This window comes from Athene noctua, chromosome 10 (genome assembly GCF_965140245.1).
Source record: "Athene noctua chromosome 10, bAthNoc1.hap1.1, whole genome shotgun sequence".
In the NCBI taxonomy this organism is placed as follows: Eukaryota; Metazoa; Chordata; class Aves; order Strigiformes; family Strigidae; genus Athene; species Athene noctua.
In genome coordinates this window covers 17,530,076-17,548,276 of record NC_134046.1, presented here as the reverse complement: position 1 = coordinate 17,548,276, position 18,201 = coordinate 17,530,076, and the positions used below count along the sequence as shown (strand labels likewise).

Below are 18,201 nucleotides of genomic sequence, written 5' to 3'. Positions count from 1 at the left end.
CCTTGCCATGCCTTTGCAGGCCACACTTAAACAGTGAACAAGTGTCTTTAGTTTAGATCTTTATTTTTGGCACAGAGGAATGGCTGGGTCAAAGCCGGTCCCATTCTCAAGCTGTTCTTTGTTCTCTGGTTTAACCAATACCCCATATCCCTCTCCTCACCCTCCCACATCCCCCTCTCCATTTTACCACAGGTCTTAAAAATTAAGCTGTGCATGAAACCAAACACCACACTTGAACACTGCCCAGCAAATGCTCTTCATGGTCACAGAAGAATACTAATCGACCATAAAAAAAAAAAATGGATAAGAGCAGCATGTCCTTATATGGGCAGAAGCTAGACAAGCATCTGACACAAACATCATTTTTAAAGAAAAAATAATATTTATTTGCAATATAAACAAAGTCCCAATATTGGATCAGTATATATAGGGTCACTAATTTTCCTTCATAACTCAGAAAGCAGAACCATTCCTCACTAACAAGCTCTCATTTGTACTCATCAGAAGATGCATCTTTTTTTTTCCTTTAAAGAAGAAAGACCACTAACAGCACAGGAAGCCTTTACAAACCAGCTTAGCTGTAATGCAATACAGATGCACTGTCAAAAAAATCCCTGAAAAAATAAATTCCTCCATGAGGTAAGATGCAATTAGGATATTCTCAATTTTCTCACTCGCAACCATACTTACGCCCATTCCAATGACCCACGATCCCAACATTGTTGCAAACAAAACCCAACGAACAAACAAACAAAAAACAACCAGAAAACAAGAAAGAGAAGCTCATTCCAACATTCTGGTAACATCTTTAACAAAAAGAACAGTTTCAGGATGTGACAGCGTCAAACATTCCTCCAGATGGAGATTTTTTTTATTATTTTTTTCTTTTTCTTGAAAAAAGTACAAAAAACTGGATATTTAGAAAAAATCCGTGGCTTTTTTTTTTTTCAGTTACATGAGAGTTAAAGTGGACAGGGAGGGGGGAGAAAGGAGGGACTACATTGCAGCCAATAAAGAAATCTCCAAATCCGTTCTGCCCTCCTCCCAGAAATTATTACCACTTCCTCCCCTCCCAGCTTGGTATAAGGTGTTTGCCAAACACTAGCCAGAAATATAAACAAGTCTTCTCAGAATAGAAGGCACGGTATAAAGTTATTTGAAAGAGGAAGAAAAAAAGAAATCAGAACCTCTGTTGAAAGCTCCAATCATCTCAGAATTTGCCAGTTAATATATATATTCATATATATATAAAAAAATTCTGTTACATCGCTCTTCTCATCATTTCCACATCTCTTCACTCCCCTCACACGCTCCATGCGTGACGATTCAGTCCCGTCCCGCTACGCAATCCTCGCTCTGCTCCAGGCGCTCGCCGTGTGCCCCCCTCCACCCCGCACACATGGAAAAGAATCAAGTGTGCACGAGAAACGCCATCGTCACAACTACCTTCTGTACTCAGGAAGCTGGAATGGTTTTGGACCAGCCGGATGACGTTAAGTCAGTCAACAGGCAGTAGAGAACGAAGCTGGGCTCAGACATGCTTCTACCAGCTCTGGAGGCTACAAGAGTTTTACCTCTGGCAATAGCAAACAGTGTTTTTGGCAGGGGTGGCGTTAAAAAAAAAAAAAGCTTGCGGCTTAGTCACCTTGGCTGAATCAGTGCAGAGTTTGTGATTGTGAGTGCAGGAGTGGTGAAGGGGTTGCGTTTAAGCCCAACTGGCCTTCACACATAACAAAGCTTCCTACCAGATGCTAACAACAACAGCAGCAGCATGTATCTCTCTCTGGAGTACCCAGTAATATGCCAGGACATACCAAGGCTTCACAAAGTGTGCAAAATGCATTTGGTCAATATAAACATTTGATTAAAAAAAATAATAAATGATCAAACAAGAAACGAATAAAATACTGGTTTTGCAACCTCGTCTGTACAAACAGTCAGGAACTTACATATTTAAAAAGAGTTTGAACCCAAAGCTCGAGTAAGATCTACCTTTTCTTTTTTTAAAATCAAAAAAAGTAAACTTGGGTTTTAAAACAGTCTTGGCCCAACACCTTTTGTTTAAGGTTTCCAAGTGCATAAATCTCCTCACTTTCCACAGCAAGCTAACCCCTGGTAGCTCTTCATATGTGTGCGTGCTCTGACAGTCCCAATGCACCCAGGAAAGCGGTTATTGCCGGTAACAGCTGCGTTCAAAACGCTGTAACATCGCCCGTATTAAATAACCCCCCGTAAAAAGACTACCTCTTCAAACCACTTTGATCAGGATACTAACGAACGGCATTAGCCTTCTTAAAGCAGCGATCAGGCACCTCTGCCCAGAGAAGCTAGTCCTTTCAGAGCTGCCTGGCAAGACAGATATTTTTGTAAGAGTTGAAATGCTCAAGAGAAGCGATTCGATGCTCAAGTTCCCAACCAGGTGGCATCCCCTTCATGTGGACTCCAGAGTGTTCAGCTGAAACAGGTTGTGGTTGGTAGGGGTGGTGAAGTAGAGCTGTTCGCTGGGTGAGCGGTTGTCACATGGGCTGTTGAGTCCCAGAGTCCTCTCAAAGTCCAGGAGCTGGCCCATGAAGTTAAAGTTTGGGGAAATGTTGGATTTTTTCCTTTTCACAAAGTCATAGGCATCGTTCAGGGACAAGTTGAGTTTTTGCATCAAGTAGGCGACAGTGACTGTTACAGACCGGCTGATGCCGGCGAGGCAGTGAACAAGGATCCCACACTTCTTGGAACGGGCCTCATCTGAAACAAGACAAGGGGAAGGGGGAGTCTATTATTCTGCACCAAAAATGCACGGCTTTGGAGCAGGGCCAGGTGGCAGCTGCAAGCTTCCAGGACTAGGACAACTGCCAGAACTGGATCCCTTGCTCCTAGTGACACCATCTTCTGTCCCTTTGACACCCACATCTCTCGCCAAAGGGCTCCTGAGATATTCCCACTGCACAGCGAAGCTGCACATCCCTGTTCACACAGCACGGCCAAGCATCTCACATGCTGGAGAAGTACTAATCAAGCCTAGCAACACATCCCTTGCCTAGGGAGCATCAGTACCCTCTGTTCAGAGGAATGGAGTAACCCACAGAAGGTAGGTGGAGCTGAAAACAACCGCTCCAGGGAGATGCTGGTGGTCAGGCACAGCACACCCACCTCAACACCAATTAACCAGGGAAGGCTCTGTACTCCATGCCAGGCTGTTGCCCAGCACCACACAAGCTACTCTCTTCTACTGTTCTTGTCCTCCTTCCACTAGAAAGTAATGTGAATGTAGTCAAAGCAAATTTAAGCAGAGTCTGAAGTGCAGGAACTTCCCTTATTGTGAAATTGTTCTTTAGGATCGACAGAAACGCACTTCACTACAAACAAACGCTTGTGTTGGAGGAGACTCTCAGGATGAATGGTAGCAGGGAGCAGGAATGCAGGCTGGACCAAAAAATGGCGAGAGAACAGCGATGAAATTTCCCTTCCCTTGCCACCGATTGAAAAGCACACACACACTCATTGTCTCTCACACAGTCAGAACAGCGTGATCCCTTTATGAATTGACATCTTAGTGCTGAAAGAGGGACACGCTGCTGAGAGCACTGAATGCACGCAAGTACCCAGCACTGCTTACTTCTGAGCAGCCCTATTTCAAGTCAGTCATTTGACTGAGAGCTTGGCGAGGAGGGAGAAGGTGGCAGAAAAAAGAGAATCCTCAGGCAAAGCCAGAGGTAAGACACTGGCATCATAAGCACAGGGAATGGCAAAGAAGGTGCAGATAAAACAAAATCCAGACCCAAGCTACAATACGTTTTCTGCCCCAGCTTCCAAAACCAGGCAAGAATTTCCAGTAGAGTGGGCAATCACCCCCAGCATACCCAGCCCTCCCCTCAGTCTCTCCCCATTCAACATTTTTCTGAGAAATTTTTGCTTTTCATCTGACCCGTGCCACATTTCTTGGTGTTTGGTTTTAGAGTGAGGTAATCCTCCATTTCCTGTCATTAACTGGGAAGCACAAGTGCTGTGTGCAAAGAGACATCGTCTGACTGGAGCAGATGGATCCCAAATGCCACATGCCAGCAGGGACCCTGAACCTCACCCCTGACATTTAATACCATGCCCCATGCGGGAAGTGAAGATGGGACATCAGACAGGTCCCTGCTGCCACACTGAAGCAGCCGCTTCTGATCACAGTTGTGTTACTAGAGGACAGAAGCTGGAGGCAAAGAAGAGCACGTGGGAACCAGGGTTTCCAACGGCTGAAAAGCAGCCAAGGACCTACCACCTTCCTGCCGGGTTTCAGGCCTGACAGCACAGCAAGTGAGTGCATGCAGCAGGGTCCAAAACCAGGATTGAAATGGGCTGCACAAATTTCAGTCCAAAGATAAAGGTCCTCCTTGCCTTTACCTACACTGATGTTTTTAACCAGACACGAAGCCATAGGGCTTTTAATAGTTAATGATGGTAATGACTACATGTGCCATTCACCCCCCTCATAAATCAGAGCTGATTAGGCTAACGACCATCACCAGCAGATAGCGTAGATCATGCTGGAAGTGTACATCCCTATTCAGTCCAACAGACACTTCTCACAGAATAAGAAGCAATTTTCAAACATCAACACCAGCCTGGGTGAAGAGATCTGCCCCACTGTGCCCCCCCCTCCATGACCAGCCAAAGCTGTCTGAGGGGCTGTCTGCACAGCAGTTTTTCCAGCTGAGCTCTGCAGTGTAATTATAATCACTAACTCATTGTGTTGACACTTACCTTGGGAGAAGTATCCATACAAGGAGTTAGTTATGTTAGGGTGACTTACAGGGGGATCACAACTAGACTAGCAAATCCCGTCAGGAAAAGAAAACATCCCCCCACCACAATTTTAACCACAGGTTAAGGAATTGCTGGCACCAGTCATGTTAATGCAGCTCCCATCGACATTCATTCCTCTGAGCAAAGCAGGCAGAGGAGCTCCCCACTGCCTCGGTTCAGCCATTTCACACAAGTACAAATCCCCATACAAGGGCAAGAGACAGCGGGGCCAGGTCCTACCACTTACAGGTAACCCAGCTGAGGTGCTGCAAGAGCATCGAATTTTGGAAGGGGAGGCCTCCCTGAACCCAGCCAAGGTGACACGCACCAGAAGTGTCACCTCGGCAGCGTGACGCTCAGCTGTTAAGGTAGCGCCGATGCTGTGCCCGGGAGAGGTGAGGCCAGAGAGGAGCAACAGCCCTGGGAAGTTGCTTGCCACATTCCCAAGTGGTGAGTATGAAAAGAGATGTTCTGCCAACTACCTACCAATGAAAGCAATGGCCTCGGGAAAGAACTGCGAGAGGTTCTGGCTCCAGTGATCTGAGATGGGGATCTGCTTGTACTTGAACTCTCCGTCGTGCTCAAACATGTTTGGCAGGTTGGGAGTCACATTCAGGATGTATTTAATGCCGTATTTGCCCAGGACATCCAAGTTGGTCGAATCTTTGGCACAGCCCAGGTACAGGTAAGGTAGGATCTGGACTGGAAAGGCAGGCTGATTGTTAGGGATGGGGCTGCCATCTGACTCCGTGGCACTGCTGGGTTCCCTGTCAGATTCACCATCTGAGCAGTCGGAGCTTATCCGCAGTCCTCCCAGGCCAAGGACTGATGCAGGGGGAGAGTTGCTGGGCGACGAGCTGTCAAGGTTCGTCTCGCAGTGCTCCGAATACTCGGTCTGAAACTTGTTAAAGCCACCTGGGAAGGGGGAAAGGAGAGAGGGAAGGGGAGAGGCAGAGAGAAAAAGGTATTTTATTCTTCAGAATGAGAAATCCTATCTGGACACAGGTGCATGTTACTTATCAAGTCTTTTAACAGCAAAAAGTTGGTACACATTCAACTTCACACCAAGAAAGGCATCTCCCTACTCCCTCATCTTCCCTCGGCAGATTGCTACTGAGCAAACAGGTCCTGGGAAACCAAAGACTGTTTCTTACAAAGTTTGATATTGCTTGTGATAAATAGGGGCCAAATCTCACTCACAAAAGAAACAAACATCCAAAAATAAAAATCAATGGCAAGAGACAATCTCGCTTTCTTTTGCTTCTCAGAAATATGGGTCTGGAACAGTTTAGACAAGAGCTATTATGCCACCTAGACAGAAAAGCACAAAAGTATGTGCATCTGAAAAGATAAACAAGAACAACAACCACGTACCCAGCCCAGGCACTAAAACCCAATGAAAATAGTTCACCTTCAAGCAGGAAAAAACGCTGTGAGTTTTGCCAAAGAGTGATCCTCACACCTATATTATCCCTACAAACACGTTTTGCGACAGCAGTGTCACAGGTTTGCTCTTTACCCAAACCGCAGGAGGTTTGAGGAGGGATGGCACCCTTCATGTCTGCTGCTAAGTTCTTTTCTCCAGCTCCTCGGCTCAACAGCTTGGGAAGGCAGGCAGAGAAGCAAAAACCCCACCGATCTACCTCCCTTCCAGGCAATATTAAGCTGGAGCTCAGCCATCGGTATCTGACACTGACAAATGGTTTAATTAGAAAGGCCTCCTGGAAACTTTGTTAGTGGGTTCGGCGGCTGTGGCAGGGTCACTGAGCAGGACAGACAGCTCCTGCCACATCCATTCATGAAAAAGGCTCGTCCTCGTCCTCCTCCTCCCCCCGTGCCGCCAGACAGCGCCGAGGAGCCATTTTGGAATTTTAATTGGAAACATTTCCCACCGAGACTCCCGGAAAAAGGCAGAGAAAGGGGCTCAGCTCCTCCCCTGCCCATCGGGGAGAGCTTAGGAGTAACTTCAAAGCGCTCCTTGCTGCTAGGGGAGAGGATGATGGGGAGAGAAACGGGAAGACAAAGCCAAGGAGAAACGGAGCCCATCAGGAAACCCCAAACCGGGATGGGATGGGAGACTCACCCACCGACACGGGCGGAGGGACGGTGGGGGGCACGCAGGATGAACCCCTGTGCTTGGCCCCTCACACCACGTCACCTTTGAAGGAGGATTGTGAAGACGCCGCAGCCTCGAAGGCTGGTCCCAAACACCTTCCTGCCCCCTGCCACCCCAACCCCGTACCAGGGGCTCCCTCGGCTCCCCAAGAAGGGTCTATCAGGAAGCAGCAGTGTTTTTTAAAGGGCTGCGAGCAGCAACTTTCTTCACCACTCTCCCCCCACACTCCTCCGCTCTCCTGTTATTTCTGCCTCAAACCCGCCACCCAGCGACCGGACTGGGAGGATGGGAAGGGTCCCAGCAGCCCAGCTGTGGGCTCTGCTCAGCCCGCTGCGGAGGCCTGCTGGGATCCTTCAAAATGGCCAAAAAACACCAGCCCCACCCCACCCCCCCCCCAAAATAAAAATCCAAAACCCCAAACCACCAGTCCTCACGAAAGGGCATGTGAGGGGTCGGCACCCCCGCAGCAGCGTTCCCCGCTCCTCCATCGCCCTGCCCTGGGGGAGCCGCCGGGCTGCCCCCTCCCAGCCCCTCCGCCACATCCAGGGAAACAGGGAGAAAAAGCCAAGTGCTCACTTTCCAGAGACGGGGGAAGGAAGGGAAAAAAAAAAAAAAAAAAGAAAAAAAAAGAGGTGGGTGCTCTCCTGCTCTCTCTTCCCCCCCTCCCTCCCCAAAATGTGGCCATTCTTGCCGGAGGGAAACCTGGCGCCGGGGCGGGGAGCCCCGCAAGGCCCCCTCCGGGGAGCAGAGGCGAGGGGCGCGCCGGGGGGCGGCGGTGCCCAGCCGGGGCGGCCTGGGACAGGGCAGCGCCGGGGGGGACGCAACCTGGAGGCTGGGGGCTCCGCCGCCGCTGCCGGGGAGGCGACGCAGGAAGAAGCGGGGCGCTCCCGGCTGCTTCCAGCCTGCGACCATTTTGTACATGGGATTAAAGCGGGATGCAGAGGGGGGGAAAATATGTACGTACATATAAATAAAAATAGATCAGACAGCGGGAGGAGGCGGGAAGGAAGCAAAACAACCCAGCCACCTCTGGCCGGCCAGGCGATGGGCGCCCGACGATGCAGGCGCCGGCCGGGGGATGCGGTGTGTGGTGGTGGGGGGTATGGCCAAGGACCGGAGGAAGGGCCGGGGGGGCAGCTCACCTTTCAGGTAATAGGCTTTGCAGCCGTCATCGCGCAGCTTCTGGAGCAGGAGCCCCAGGACGGAGGTGGCGGCGCCGCCGTCCTGCCAGTCGGCGGTGGCCTCGTCGTAGAGCAGCACGGTGTCGGCCTTGCAGCGCTTGACGAAGCGCTCCTTGTCCTCGTGGTTGGGGATGATGGAGCGGATGGGCAGGTTGCCCTTCTTGAGGCGGCGGAGCATGAGCCCGGGGATGGCCAGGTTGATGGCCGTCTCGATGTGCGAGCTCTCGAAGAGCTCGTGGGGGCGGCAGTCGAGCAGCAGCAGCGAGCGGCCGCCGCCCGACTCCAGCTCCTCCTGCAGCCACTCCGCGCTCTTGCACGGCATCGCCGCAGCCATGGGCGCCCGCGGGGAGCTCCCCCAGACCTGCGTTTTCATGGGGCTCGGCAGCGGCGGCCGCCAGCGCCCGGCCCCCACCGGCCACCCACGCGGCGGCCGGACGCGGCCCCGCTCCGCTCGCTCCCCGCCGCCGTCCCCCGCCCCGGTGGGGCTCGGCTCCGCTCTGCGCCGGACGCGGCGCCGCTCCCGCTCCGCACGGCCGTGGGTGCGCGCTTAGCCTGCGGCCTGGAGCGCGGCGGGGCCCCGCTCTGCCCTACGCGGTGCGCCCCATCCCGGCGGCCTCACTTAAAGCGGGGTTCGCTGGCGGCTCGGCGTGTCATGCCTCGGGGGGCGGGGCGGGCGGCGGGGCCGGCCGAGCGGCGGCGCGCCCCGCCCCCTGCCGCGCGGCCCCGCGCGCGCGCGCGCCCCCGGGCGGCGCGGCCCCGCCCCCCTGCCGCGCGGCCCCTCCTCCCGCCGCGCCCCCGCCGCCAATGAGGGCGCGTCGGGGGGGGAGGGGGCGGGGCCTGCGCGGCGGCGGCGGCGGGGCAGGGCGGGGGGGGGGGGCGGGGGGGGGCAGAGCGCGGGAAGGCGCGCGGCAGGCAGCGGACCCCGGCCCGCCCCGCCGGCGCTGGGCCCCGCCCCTCGGACGGGCTTCAGCCGCGGGCTGGAGGAGAAGCTACGGGAGTGACGCGGCCCACGGGCCGTGGGGGTGGAGGCCTGCGTGGGCTTTGAGTGGGTCATGCCCAGCCCTGCCTCGGTCCGTGACAGCAACGTGCAGTTCCCAAATAAAACCGACTGCGACTCATTAAGCCTCCGGATTCCCTTTCGTTCCCAGAATGAGCTTCAAAATAGATGATTTTGTCTGTGCATCCTCGTTTATTTTTAGAGTATCTTCCCTATTGGTACCCACTACTATAAATACAAACCTTTTGTGCTGCAACACTGAAATTTCAAGACAGGAATGTAACTGGAGGCACCCTTCTGGTTTCCTTCCATCTTTTACGTGTCTTCTCATGTGAGTCAGTCCTCTGGTACCAGAAGTTTTCTGTGCCTCACACAAACTGTTCCTGTTACAAAATAGATTTGATCTTTCTGTTTTTAATGAGCAGGATGACATTAAAAACGTGGTTTCATATGAGCTGCTTCTATTGCAGTCTGTTTTCACCATGCAGGCGGTCAAACATTGATGGGTTGCTCGGAGAGGTTGTGCAATCTCCATCCTTGTTGGTTTTCAAGAGCCGACGCAGCACAGCCCCGAGTAACCTGCTCTGACCTCAGGGCTGACCCAGCTTTAAGCAGGAGGCTTGACTAGAGCCCTCCTGTGGTCCCTTCTCACCTGGGTTATCCTACAGGATCTCCAAATTCCTGTGGGCAGGAGTGGGAGGGGGAACGGCTTCTCCTCCTCCCTGCTCTGGGACAGATGAGATGTTCCCTTTTTGCCCTAACTTCTGTTCTATTTAGCCTCTTACTATAAACTTTCTCAGCAAATAGTGTTACAAAGGGAAGAGCCAGGGTCTGTCTCACCAGCAGATTCCCAGGCTCAGTGACCTGACTAGGTCTCAACAGGACTTTTTCCCATCTGGCTGAATTTCAAGAGCTGGGCTGTATCTTGTGTAACAGGAAAGATATTGTTCTTTAAAACCCCCCACACACGCAAACAAACGTATACACACACACACACACAGAGTCTTAGTCGTAATATTGTTTTTAAACTGTGCTGTTCAAATGACGTTGTCTCAAGACAAAAATTACAAACTGGATTATGTTTGAAGACACTTTTCATCCACTCAAGATCTGCCTTTCTCAAAGCCATGATCTACTACTGAAACTGTAACAGAGCCACTGTCTCCCCAGTCGTCTTTCATACACCTTCAACACATAAAACATCCCAAGGAGGCCATTTTCCTCTGTCTTTAGTACAAAAGCAGCACTCGGCTGTGCTGGGGTCCCTGTCTCCTATTAGTCTAATTCTTAAGTCTGGATCCTAATGAAAATACAGACTCAACACAGCACTTGAGCACATGCTTAACTTTGAGCATGATGAGCATCCCGTTGCAAAACACTCTGTGGTTGCAGCAGGACCGTGCTCCGAACTGTTCATGGATTTCATCGGCATCAGCAAAATAAACGGCTTGTTCTACATCGCTTTTTTTGTGACTCAAGTGTGCCCGAGAAAGCGGAACAGCAGAAGCTGTCCACTTCCCCTTGCCCAGTTTATTTTTACCGCTGGTTGCTGTGGGAAGCTATTGTGATTCAGTGTTGCAGTAGGAAGTTACTAACGCTGTTCTTGCAGCAGAGGATGTTGAGGTTCTTATGCAAGCCACAGTCACGGTGAAAATAGCTGACCTTTCAGTATGTTTATCAAAGCACCTCCAATTCATAAGGGGAACAGTAGCGGATTGTGCAAAGGACTCACATCTGGGTCTAAAGCCCTTGGTGTACTGAAAACAGTGCCCAGAAATCGGGACTCCTTGGCTGCCCTTTGGTGGTGCGAGGGAGGCAGGTGTGACAGCCGGTGTGCAATACTGTGAAACCAGAAGTGAAACGTTTCACCTTCATTTTGCGGTCGCATTAGCAACCACATAAGTTTCGGGACAATCTCCAGGCGCGTCACCTGCAGAGGCAAGACCAGATTTCACCCTGACGAGGGTGAAAGTAAAATAATATCACCTAACACTGGTGTGGCATCCTCTGCCTGCATAGCCAGGAGCGGAGGGACACTGGGAGAGAGCCCACTCGTTTCTTCCATCTCCGGGCCCTCAGGAGGGCGGCTCGTCCTGGTGAATCCCCCGGGCAAGGCAGCAGGCAGGCACAGGCAGGGCTGGCAGCAGCAGGCCGGGCAGCGGCTGTGCCAGCCTGTCGGCATGCTGCCCTCTTGAGTCAGCTGCTCCAAAGTGCACCTCAGCCAAAAGCCAGACGGAGTTATCATCCTCCCAGCGCCAGGATCCCTTTGCCAGGCCCTGCATCCTCCCCACAGCAGCCGGGGCTGCCATCCAGGGGGATTTCTTCCGTGAAAGGAGAAATCTCTGCTCTGCAAAGCCGTGGGCATCCCCTTCAAATCCCTCCACAAGAAGAAGGCACCTTGCACCCGCGAGGTTTCCCGAACCATGGCAGCTCAGAAGCATGCAGGCTGAGGCCAGGATGGGGTGTGCCAGCACCTCTTTCAGCACAGCAGGATTGGCAGGAACTCAAGGGTCTTGGTGGTTTTTGTCTCACCATGTACGTGGCTTTGCTGACAGCTAGAAGATCAGCACGTGTCCAGAAATGAGCAGCTTTCAGCTCAACTCCAAAGAGTCCCAAGTGCTTGCAACAAGGACAGTACAGAGCGATATCCTCTCTGCACATGGATTGCCATCATCTCTGTGCCGTACTGCCACAACCAGCCTCAAACTTCTAAGAGACAGGGTTGTGTGCGTCTTTCTGGTTATTGTTCTGCTGTGGAAAGGCTCTCTCCTCCAACAGTCTTTCTACTCAGTGCCCAGCATGGTTACCAGCAACTTCCCCATGCCCACAGCCACACGTTGCTGGCTTGGCTTCAGTTATTGCATCCTCATCCATCCCGGTCGCCTGTGATGTTGATGCAGCTGCCATCTTGGGTTCCTCATTTCCACTGCCACCACCTCTCTTTTCCCAGGTTCTCCATCTGCTGAACCTGCAGGCTGTTTTTTGATGTCTCTTTTCCACCTGGGTCTTCATCTTGTGTTTTAGAAACACAAAGAGCCTGAGTGATGGTAGAACACAAGGTAAATGCATTGTCTGCAGATGTATACCCAAAACTCACTCCAGGTCCTGACAGCCCCTGCGGTGGCCTGGCTTGCAAGGATGTGACAGACACACAGACACTACTTTGAGTCAAGGGAGCCCCCAAAGTCTGAGTAAAGGGCAGAAGATGTCACACCACAAGGGGACTCATAGAACTAACAACAGCTTAGGTGAGGGCTAGGGTTCCCAAGGATTTGAAGAGTAAAGCGAAAGTATTTGCAATCAGAAGCTGGTCAGAAGTTAAAACATGTTTTCTTCTTAAAAATGAACTTCTGAAAAGCATGTCTTTACTCTTTTTTTTCTTTTTAACATTCACTTTCTCAACAACATTGCACCCCAAAAGGACTTTTCTTTCAGTCTCAGCTGTCAAAGCAGCCCTTCCCCCCAAAACTCTGGGCTGTAGCAGCTAAACCTTCTTAGAACTTATCTTCTCATTGCTCAGTCAGCTGTTTGCAACATCTAATAACAAGTATCAGGTATGATTCATGGCCCAGATATCAATCCATAAAGATATTAAGCTCCTTCTAGCAGGAGTCTTCACCTGTCTCAGGTGCTTATTGGTAAAATATCCATCATACCAAGAGAGGATTGCTCCCTGCTGGCAGTTTAATGATGGACTGGCAGCTCAAAACAGTATTTTGCAAGCAGTATTTCCTCTGGGAATTTGCTTGGATGACCTGGGCTCTGAGGGTAACTTCTGGTTTGCTCTGTGACATTGAGCAAAATCACAATTTTCTATACTGCACTATTCTCATCTGTAGAATGGGGCTAGTTCCTCCCCATTACCTTTGCAAGCGTTTGGGTGCCAAGGAACCAGGCAGGTGGGCTAGTATGATGTCAGCATCCTCATGCAGTGCTGAATTTCTTGGACTGAGTCACTTTGTTCCATCTTTAAAAGAAGACTTTTTATTTAATTCAGCTTTCCTTCCTAATTATTTAATTAAGGTGGGAGTTATTTTGTTAGGGAAGGACACTTGTTGATGGTTTATCCCATGTTTCATTAATGCATGTAAGAGGTTAACTCCTGGTAGAGAAATAGATGCATGGTTTTAACAGAAAAAAAAAAAAAAAAAAAAAGGGTCCAAATTTGCTTTCTACTCCTGCACTAATTTGCAACTATTTTTATCAACGTTAACACTGAGCCAGGGTAAAAATACTCCTTAGAAAGTTTAGAATTTACATTTGTCTTCATATATATTCAGCAGAAATCTAGTTCTCCAGCCTCCGCACTGCCTAATCTGGATTCATTAGCTTCACCCGCCCCCGAGAAAAATGTCAGATGACTTTGGCCTGGTGAAGCGCTTCACCCACAAATGCTCAGCAGGAGGATCTAAGCGCAGTGCACTCCTTTCTGCAGCAAGACAGCCCCGTGGAGCATCAGCTCTGACACTGCAGGCAACTAACTCAGCATTGGGAACAGATTCACGCTTCGTAACAGAGCCCTGCTTCAGGGCAAAGCCTCCTGTGGGCTCCATCCTGTGAGGATGCTAAGCCCTGGCAAGTTTCTTCCCTGCTGCTGTCCCAGGCTGGGGAAGAACCATCAGGAGGAGAAACCTTCATGGAGCATCTTGTGAAGCACAAGGCAGCCACAAGCATGTGCAAACTGCAGTGCCGGGTCCTGCCTCTATTAAATGGGCATAGCATCATTTACCTCTCTGAGATGCACTTTTGATGCAGAGCTGGAGACTTTCATATCAACATGTCAATGAATTCTGGTCCAAAGACTACAAAATTGTTCTCTGGCATGTTCTTGCAGAAGAAGTAAGCCAAATCCTCCTGTGCAAAAGCCAGAAGGCATGTGCAGTGGCTGGGCAGCTCAGGGAAGTTGTCCCACCTTTGCATCTGCACAACCCAACCTGATGTAGGAGCTTTCTCCTCAGGCTGGTTCTCACCTTTCCACCATGCAGGTCTCCAGGTAGTCTAGAAGTTCTGTGGCAGCCACAGGGGAGCAAAGCTGTGTGCAGCATGCTGCAGGCCTTGGGAAAAGTGGGCATTCGTTTCCCTTTAAATATTTCTGCAGCAAAAATGGAGGCTCCAAGAACCCCATTTTTCTGTTTTCTTTGATCATCTCTTAGTGGACACAGAAGCCCAGAAGGGCTGAGACTGGAGGTCCCTCTGACTTGTTTCTGGTCCAACCTGTGTCTCACAGCAACATCTGTTAGAGCAGGTACTGCATCCCAGTGGGGTATCCCAATATCTCCAAGGATGGAGGCTCCACTATATCTCTGGGAAACTTGATGCAGAGTTGGACCACCCTCACAGTGAAGAAGTGTTTTCTTATAATCAACTGTCATGTCTCATGCTTCAGTTTGTTCCCATTGCCTCTCATCTTTTCAGTGGGCATCCGAGAAGTCTGGCTTCATCTTCAGGGTTTGAGGAAACCTGTACATTTTTACAGAAAGGGGTGTGCTTCCTCCTCCTGGGTGCAAAAATCAAATCTGCAGAGCCAAAAGTAATTTTACTGGGAAATATTGGCCAAGATTTTCTCACAATGATTTGGCTGTGATAGTTGGTTACATGAAAACTCAAGAGGTCCCCATGCTTTCTGTGAAACCCAGGAGTGAAAGGCGGCTCATGTATAAGCCAAGAGCCTCCATGGGCTCCACCAGTCAGGGAGTGCAACTCCAGTCTAATTAAACAGGGAAAACATTATTGAGCAACAATTGCTTCCCTTCTTCCCTGACTCTGGTTCCTGGGCTCCAGGCTCCTTCAAGAGGAAGAAATGGAGAATATTTAAAATTATTTATCCTTTTAGCAAAGGGCTTTAAATGAACAGGTATGGAAGCTGTGTGCCACCAACCTTACAAAATCCTCCCCTGAGGAGGATTAGAGGAGGGAGCAGCTCCAATGCTCCCTTTGGCAATTAGACCTTCCAGAGTCTGTCACTGCAATGATGGAGCAGGACAGGATATTTATGAGACTTAAAAAGCCAACATATGTGTTCAAGCCTGTCTCATGCATGTGTTAGACACAGACTTCACAGGGTGTAGTTGAGTATATACCTACATACAACAATTTTAATAATTCCTCTTTTTGTATGCCAAGAAAGGCCTTTTCTCCTTAGAAAACAGTCAGGCGAGAGAGGAATGGCCCAAGACAGTGAGTGCAGGACCTGTTGGTGCCATCTGAGCACCTCCCCTCCAATCTGCTCGTACCTCCATCGCCTCCCCAACTCCGCAGTTTCAGCATCCTCAGTTGCCCGCCCTGCACACACGTCAGTTCCTCGGCAGCTTCTCCCAGGCGGCTGGGCTGTTTTCAAGAAGCAATTTCCTGCAGAGAAATATTTCTTTTTCAAGGAGGCTAAGTGGCAAGCTTCCTGGTGCGGGCTTTTCACAGGAAACAATTGCGAAAGCAGCTTCACCACCCACCAGGAAGGGCTGTAAGTGAGCAGGGCAGGCGCAGGCTGCACCCAGCTCTGCTTCCCAAACCCAGCTACCCCTCATACAAACCCTGGGGGGTGAGTTTTGTGCCCATCGCCCACATCTCCCAAGCTGCTGATGGGATGCTGCCCTGGGACAGGGGAAGCAGACGGAGAGGGAAAGCCTGGGATGGGTGCAGGCAATGCAGAGCCTGCTGGGGAAGGTGCTGTGTAAGCCCTCCAGCTCCCAGCCCGTCCCTCTGGTGGGAGAAGGTGAGAGAAACTGAGAGAAGACACAATGACTTTGCCAGCCTCCGTGCTCTCCCTCCTCACTATGTTGCTGGGTCTGATTTCAAGCAGGGCCACCAAATACCAGGATAGGCTTCTCTCCCCACCCTGAGCTGGGCAGTCACGGCTCTTCAGCCTGGTCCTGCAAGGCGCCTGGGTTTTTGGCTGCTCCTCTGAAATGCAAACCTTGCCAGGACTTCTCCACGCTGCTGAAAGGCTGAGGCAGCCCAGCTCAGCTCTGCTGTGGCGGATCCGAGGCTGGCCTGGTGGCTTCGGCAGCACTGTCGGGGATTTACACCGTGACAAGATCAGAGGCGGACTCAGCAACATGGTGGTGCGCCACATCCCTGCCTATCTACGAAACCCCAAACTGCACCAATTAAGCCCTTAGCTGATGCAGAGATGCTGGGGAAGGAGGTTGCACTGTGCTGCTGCTCCTCACCGTGGGTGGCTTTAAAGTCAATTATTGTTCCTATCCTTTTATTGCAATAAGCAAGGCAGGTCTCCCAGGCAGTGCCTGTCCCCCCACAACACTGCTTTTCATTCATGTAGTTGTTCTGGTTTGGATGTATTTGGTGGCTACTAATGGAGGGGCAATCCAGGCTCCTGCCCTGCCTCGAGGTCTCACCACCTGCGCTATGGCAACACTGGTTTTTCATTGAGAAGTTTTGCTGGCCATCTGTGAAGATGCTCCAGTTCCTGAGGGTTTGGGGTTTTTTTTTTTTTGCATCAAGTCCTCTGGTGCTGCAACTCCTCATCGTGATTAAAATAAAACTGAACACAAACCAAGGAGCCATTTCTGTGAAGCATTTTGGGAGCAAAGGTCTGGTTCTCCTTTCAGAGCACTGGCAAACAACTTCTGTTTTGCTTCCAGTGTTAGTAATGTTCAGCTGAGCCCTGCTCTTTTTCCCAAAAAGTTTAGTTTCCTTGAAAGAAAGCTTTATTTTGAACACAAAGTGTCTCTTGGGACAATCTCTTTTTTCTTGTTTGGTTGTTTTGTTTTTGGTTTTTTTTTTTTAAATATTTAATATATTTTTTAAAAATTCCAGCTTTCTGTGAACTTGTTCAGCAATCGCTGCTGGTCACTGGTCCAGCCTCTTTGAACTCTTGGGTACAGTCACAACTTTCAGGTACACATACATGACCTGCAAGAACATGACCCCGCACAGAGGAAACTGGACCAGGTCTCAGGGAAGAGACAGGTCCCTTCCCAACTCACCACTGGCCTAATTGTGTGATGCTGGGCAGGTCCCTTCTCTCTGTCTGTGTCCTGCTTCTTGACCCTTGAAATGGGGTTAAAGCCCCTTCATGCAGCACTCCGCTGGACCTAAGAGTTGGCAAGAAATACCTGAAACACCCACAAGGTGAAAGTGCAGTCTCCACCAGTGGCAGAAGTGCTTGGTGATGAAGGAGGAATCAAAAACTTCTTCCTTCTTCTCCCTCGGCCTGCTGGCAATGCTCTTCCCAAAACAGCTGTGATGTTGCTGGCTGTAAGAATGCATTGTTGGCTTATGGTCAACTTGTCCACCAGCACCCCCAGGTCTTTACCTGCAAAGTTGCTTTCCAGCTGGTTGGCCCCCAGTGGGTACTGGTGTGGGGGGTTACTCCTCCTCAGGGGCAAGAGTTCATATTTCCCTTTGCTGGGCTTCATGAAGCACCTCTCTGCCCACTGAGCACCCTCTGAATGGCAGCACCACCTTCTGATGGATCAGCTGCTCCTCCTGGTTTTGTATCTTCTAAAAGCTGGTGCACTCAGTCCCATTTCCAGGTCATTAATAAAGAAATCAAACAATTGACCCTTGGGGCACACCACTGGACTCCAGCTGGACTTTGTGCTGCTGACCACAACACTCTGAGCTTGGCCATTCAGCCTGGTTTTAGTTCATCTCACCCTGCATCGGGAAGGACACACCAGCATGGCATGGAGAAGGAGACCTGTCCTCTGAGTGCTGGGGGCCTGTCTCACTGTGCCTGCCTGTGCTGTTGAGCCATGGCAAAGATGTCCTGGCTGCAGCTCCTGTTCCTCTCGTGCCCAGCTTTGCAGCCAGTCCCATAGTTCCTTCAGTTCCTTGCTGTGCTGTAGGCTGGGAAGCAAGATGCTACAATTTCCCCAGATGTCCTCCAAGCCTTTCAACATGGCATCGAGCAATTTATCTATTTCACAATACCCAAGCCCTGGAAGCTTTGCTGGACCCTCAGCCCAGTCAATTACCCCAAGAAACACAGCAGACAAGACACTGGACAGTATTGGCACGAGGAAGCAATGCACAAGGGATCATCATGGAAGGAACTTGCTAGATCCCACCCGAGACACCACATGCGTTGCCATGCCTGCTGACAGCATCATCTCTGAGGGGTTCTCAAGGGTCTGGAGTTTGCCTGAGTGTGGCTCAGGGGG

At 50.8% G+C, this 18,201-nt stretch overlaps 1 protein-coding gene across 2 annotated transcripts; it reads right to left on the bottom strand.

Annotated features, from left to right (window-relative positions):
- Positions 1-365: 365 nt before the first annotated feature.
- On the bottom strand, positions 366-8,688 carry DUSP7 (dual specificity phosphatase 7). Of its 2 annotated transcripts, XM_074914390.1 has the most exons (3): positions 8,044-8,688; positions 5,272-5,700; positions 366-2,739 (listed from the first exon to the last, which is right to left on the bottom strand). In XM_074914390.1, the coding sequence occupies exons 1-3, from the start codon at positions 8,453-8,455 to the stop codon at positions 2,432-2,434; spliced, it is 1,149 nt and encodes a 382-aa protein (XP_074770491.1). In that variant the 5' UTR covers positions 8,456-8,688; the 3' UTR covers positions 366-2,431. The 2 variants fall into 2 exon arrangements, with proteins under 2 accessions (XP_074770491.1, XP_074770492.1); XM_074914391.1 differs by lacking the exon at positions 5,272-5,700.
- Positions 8,689-18,201: the final 9,513 nt, after the last annotated feature.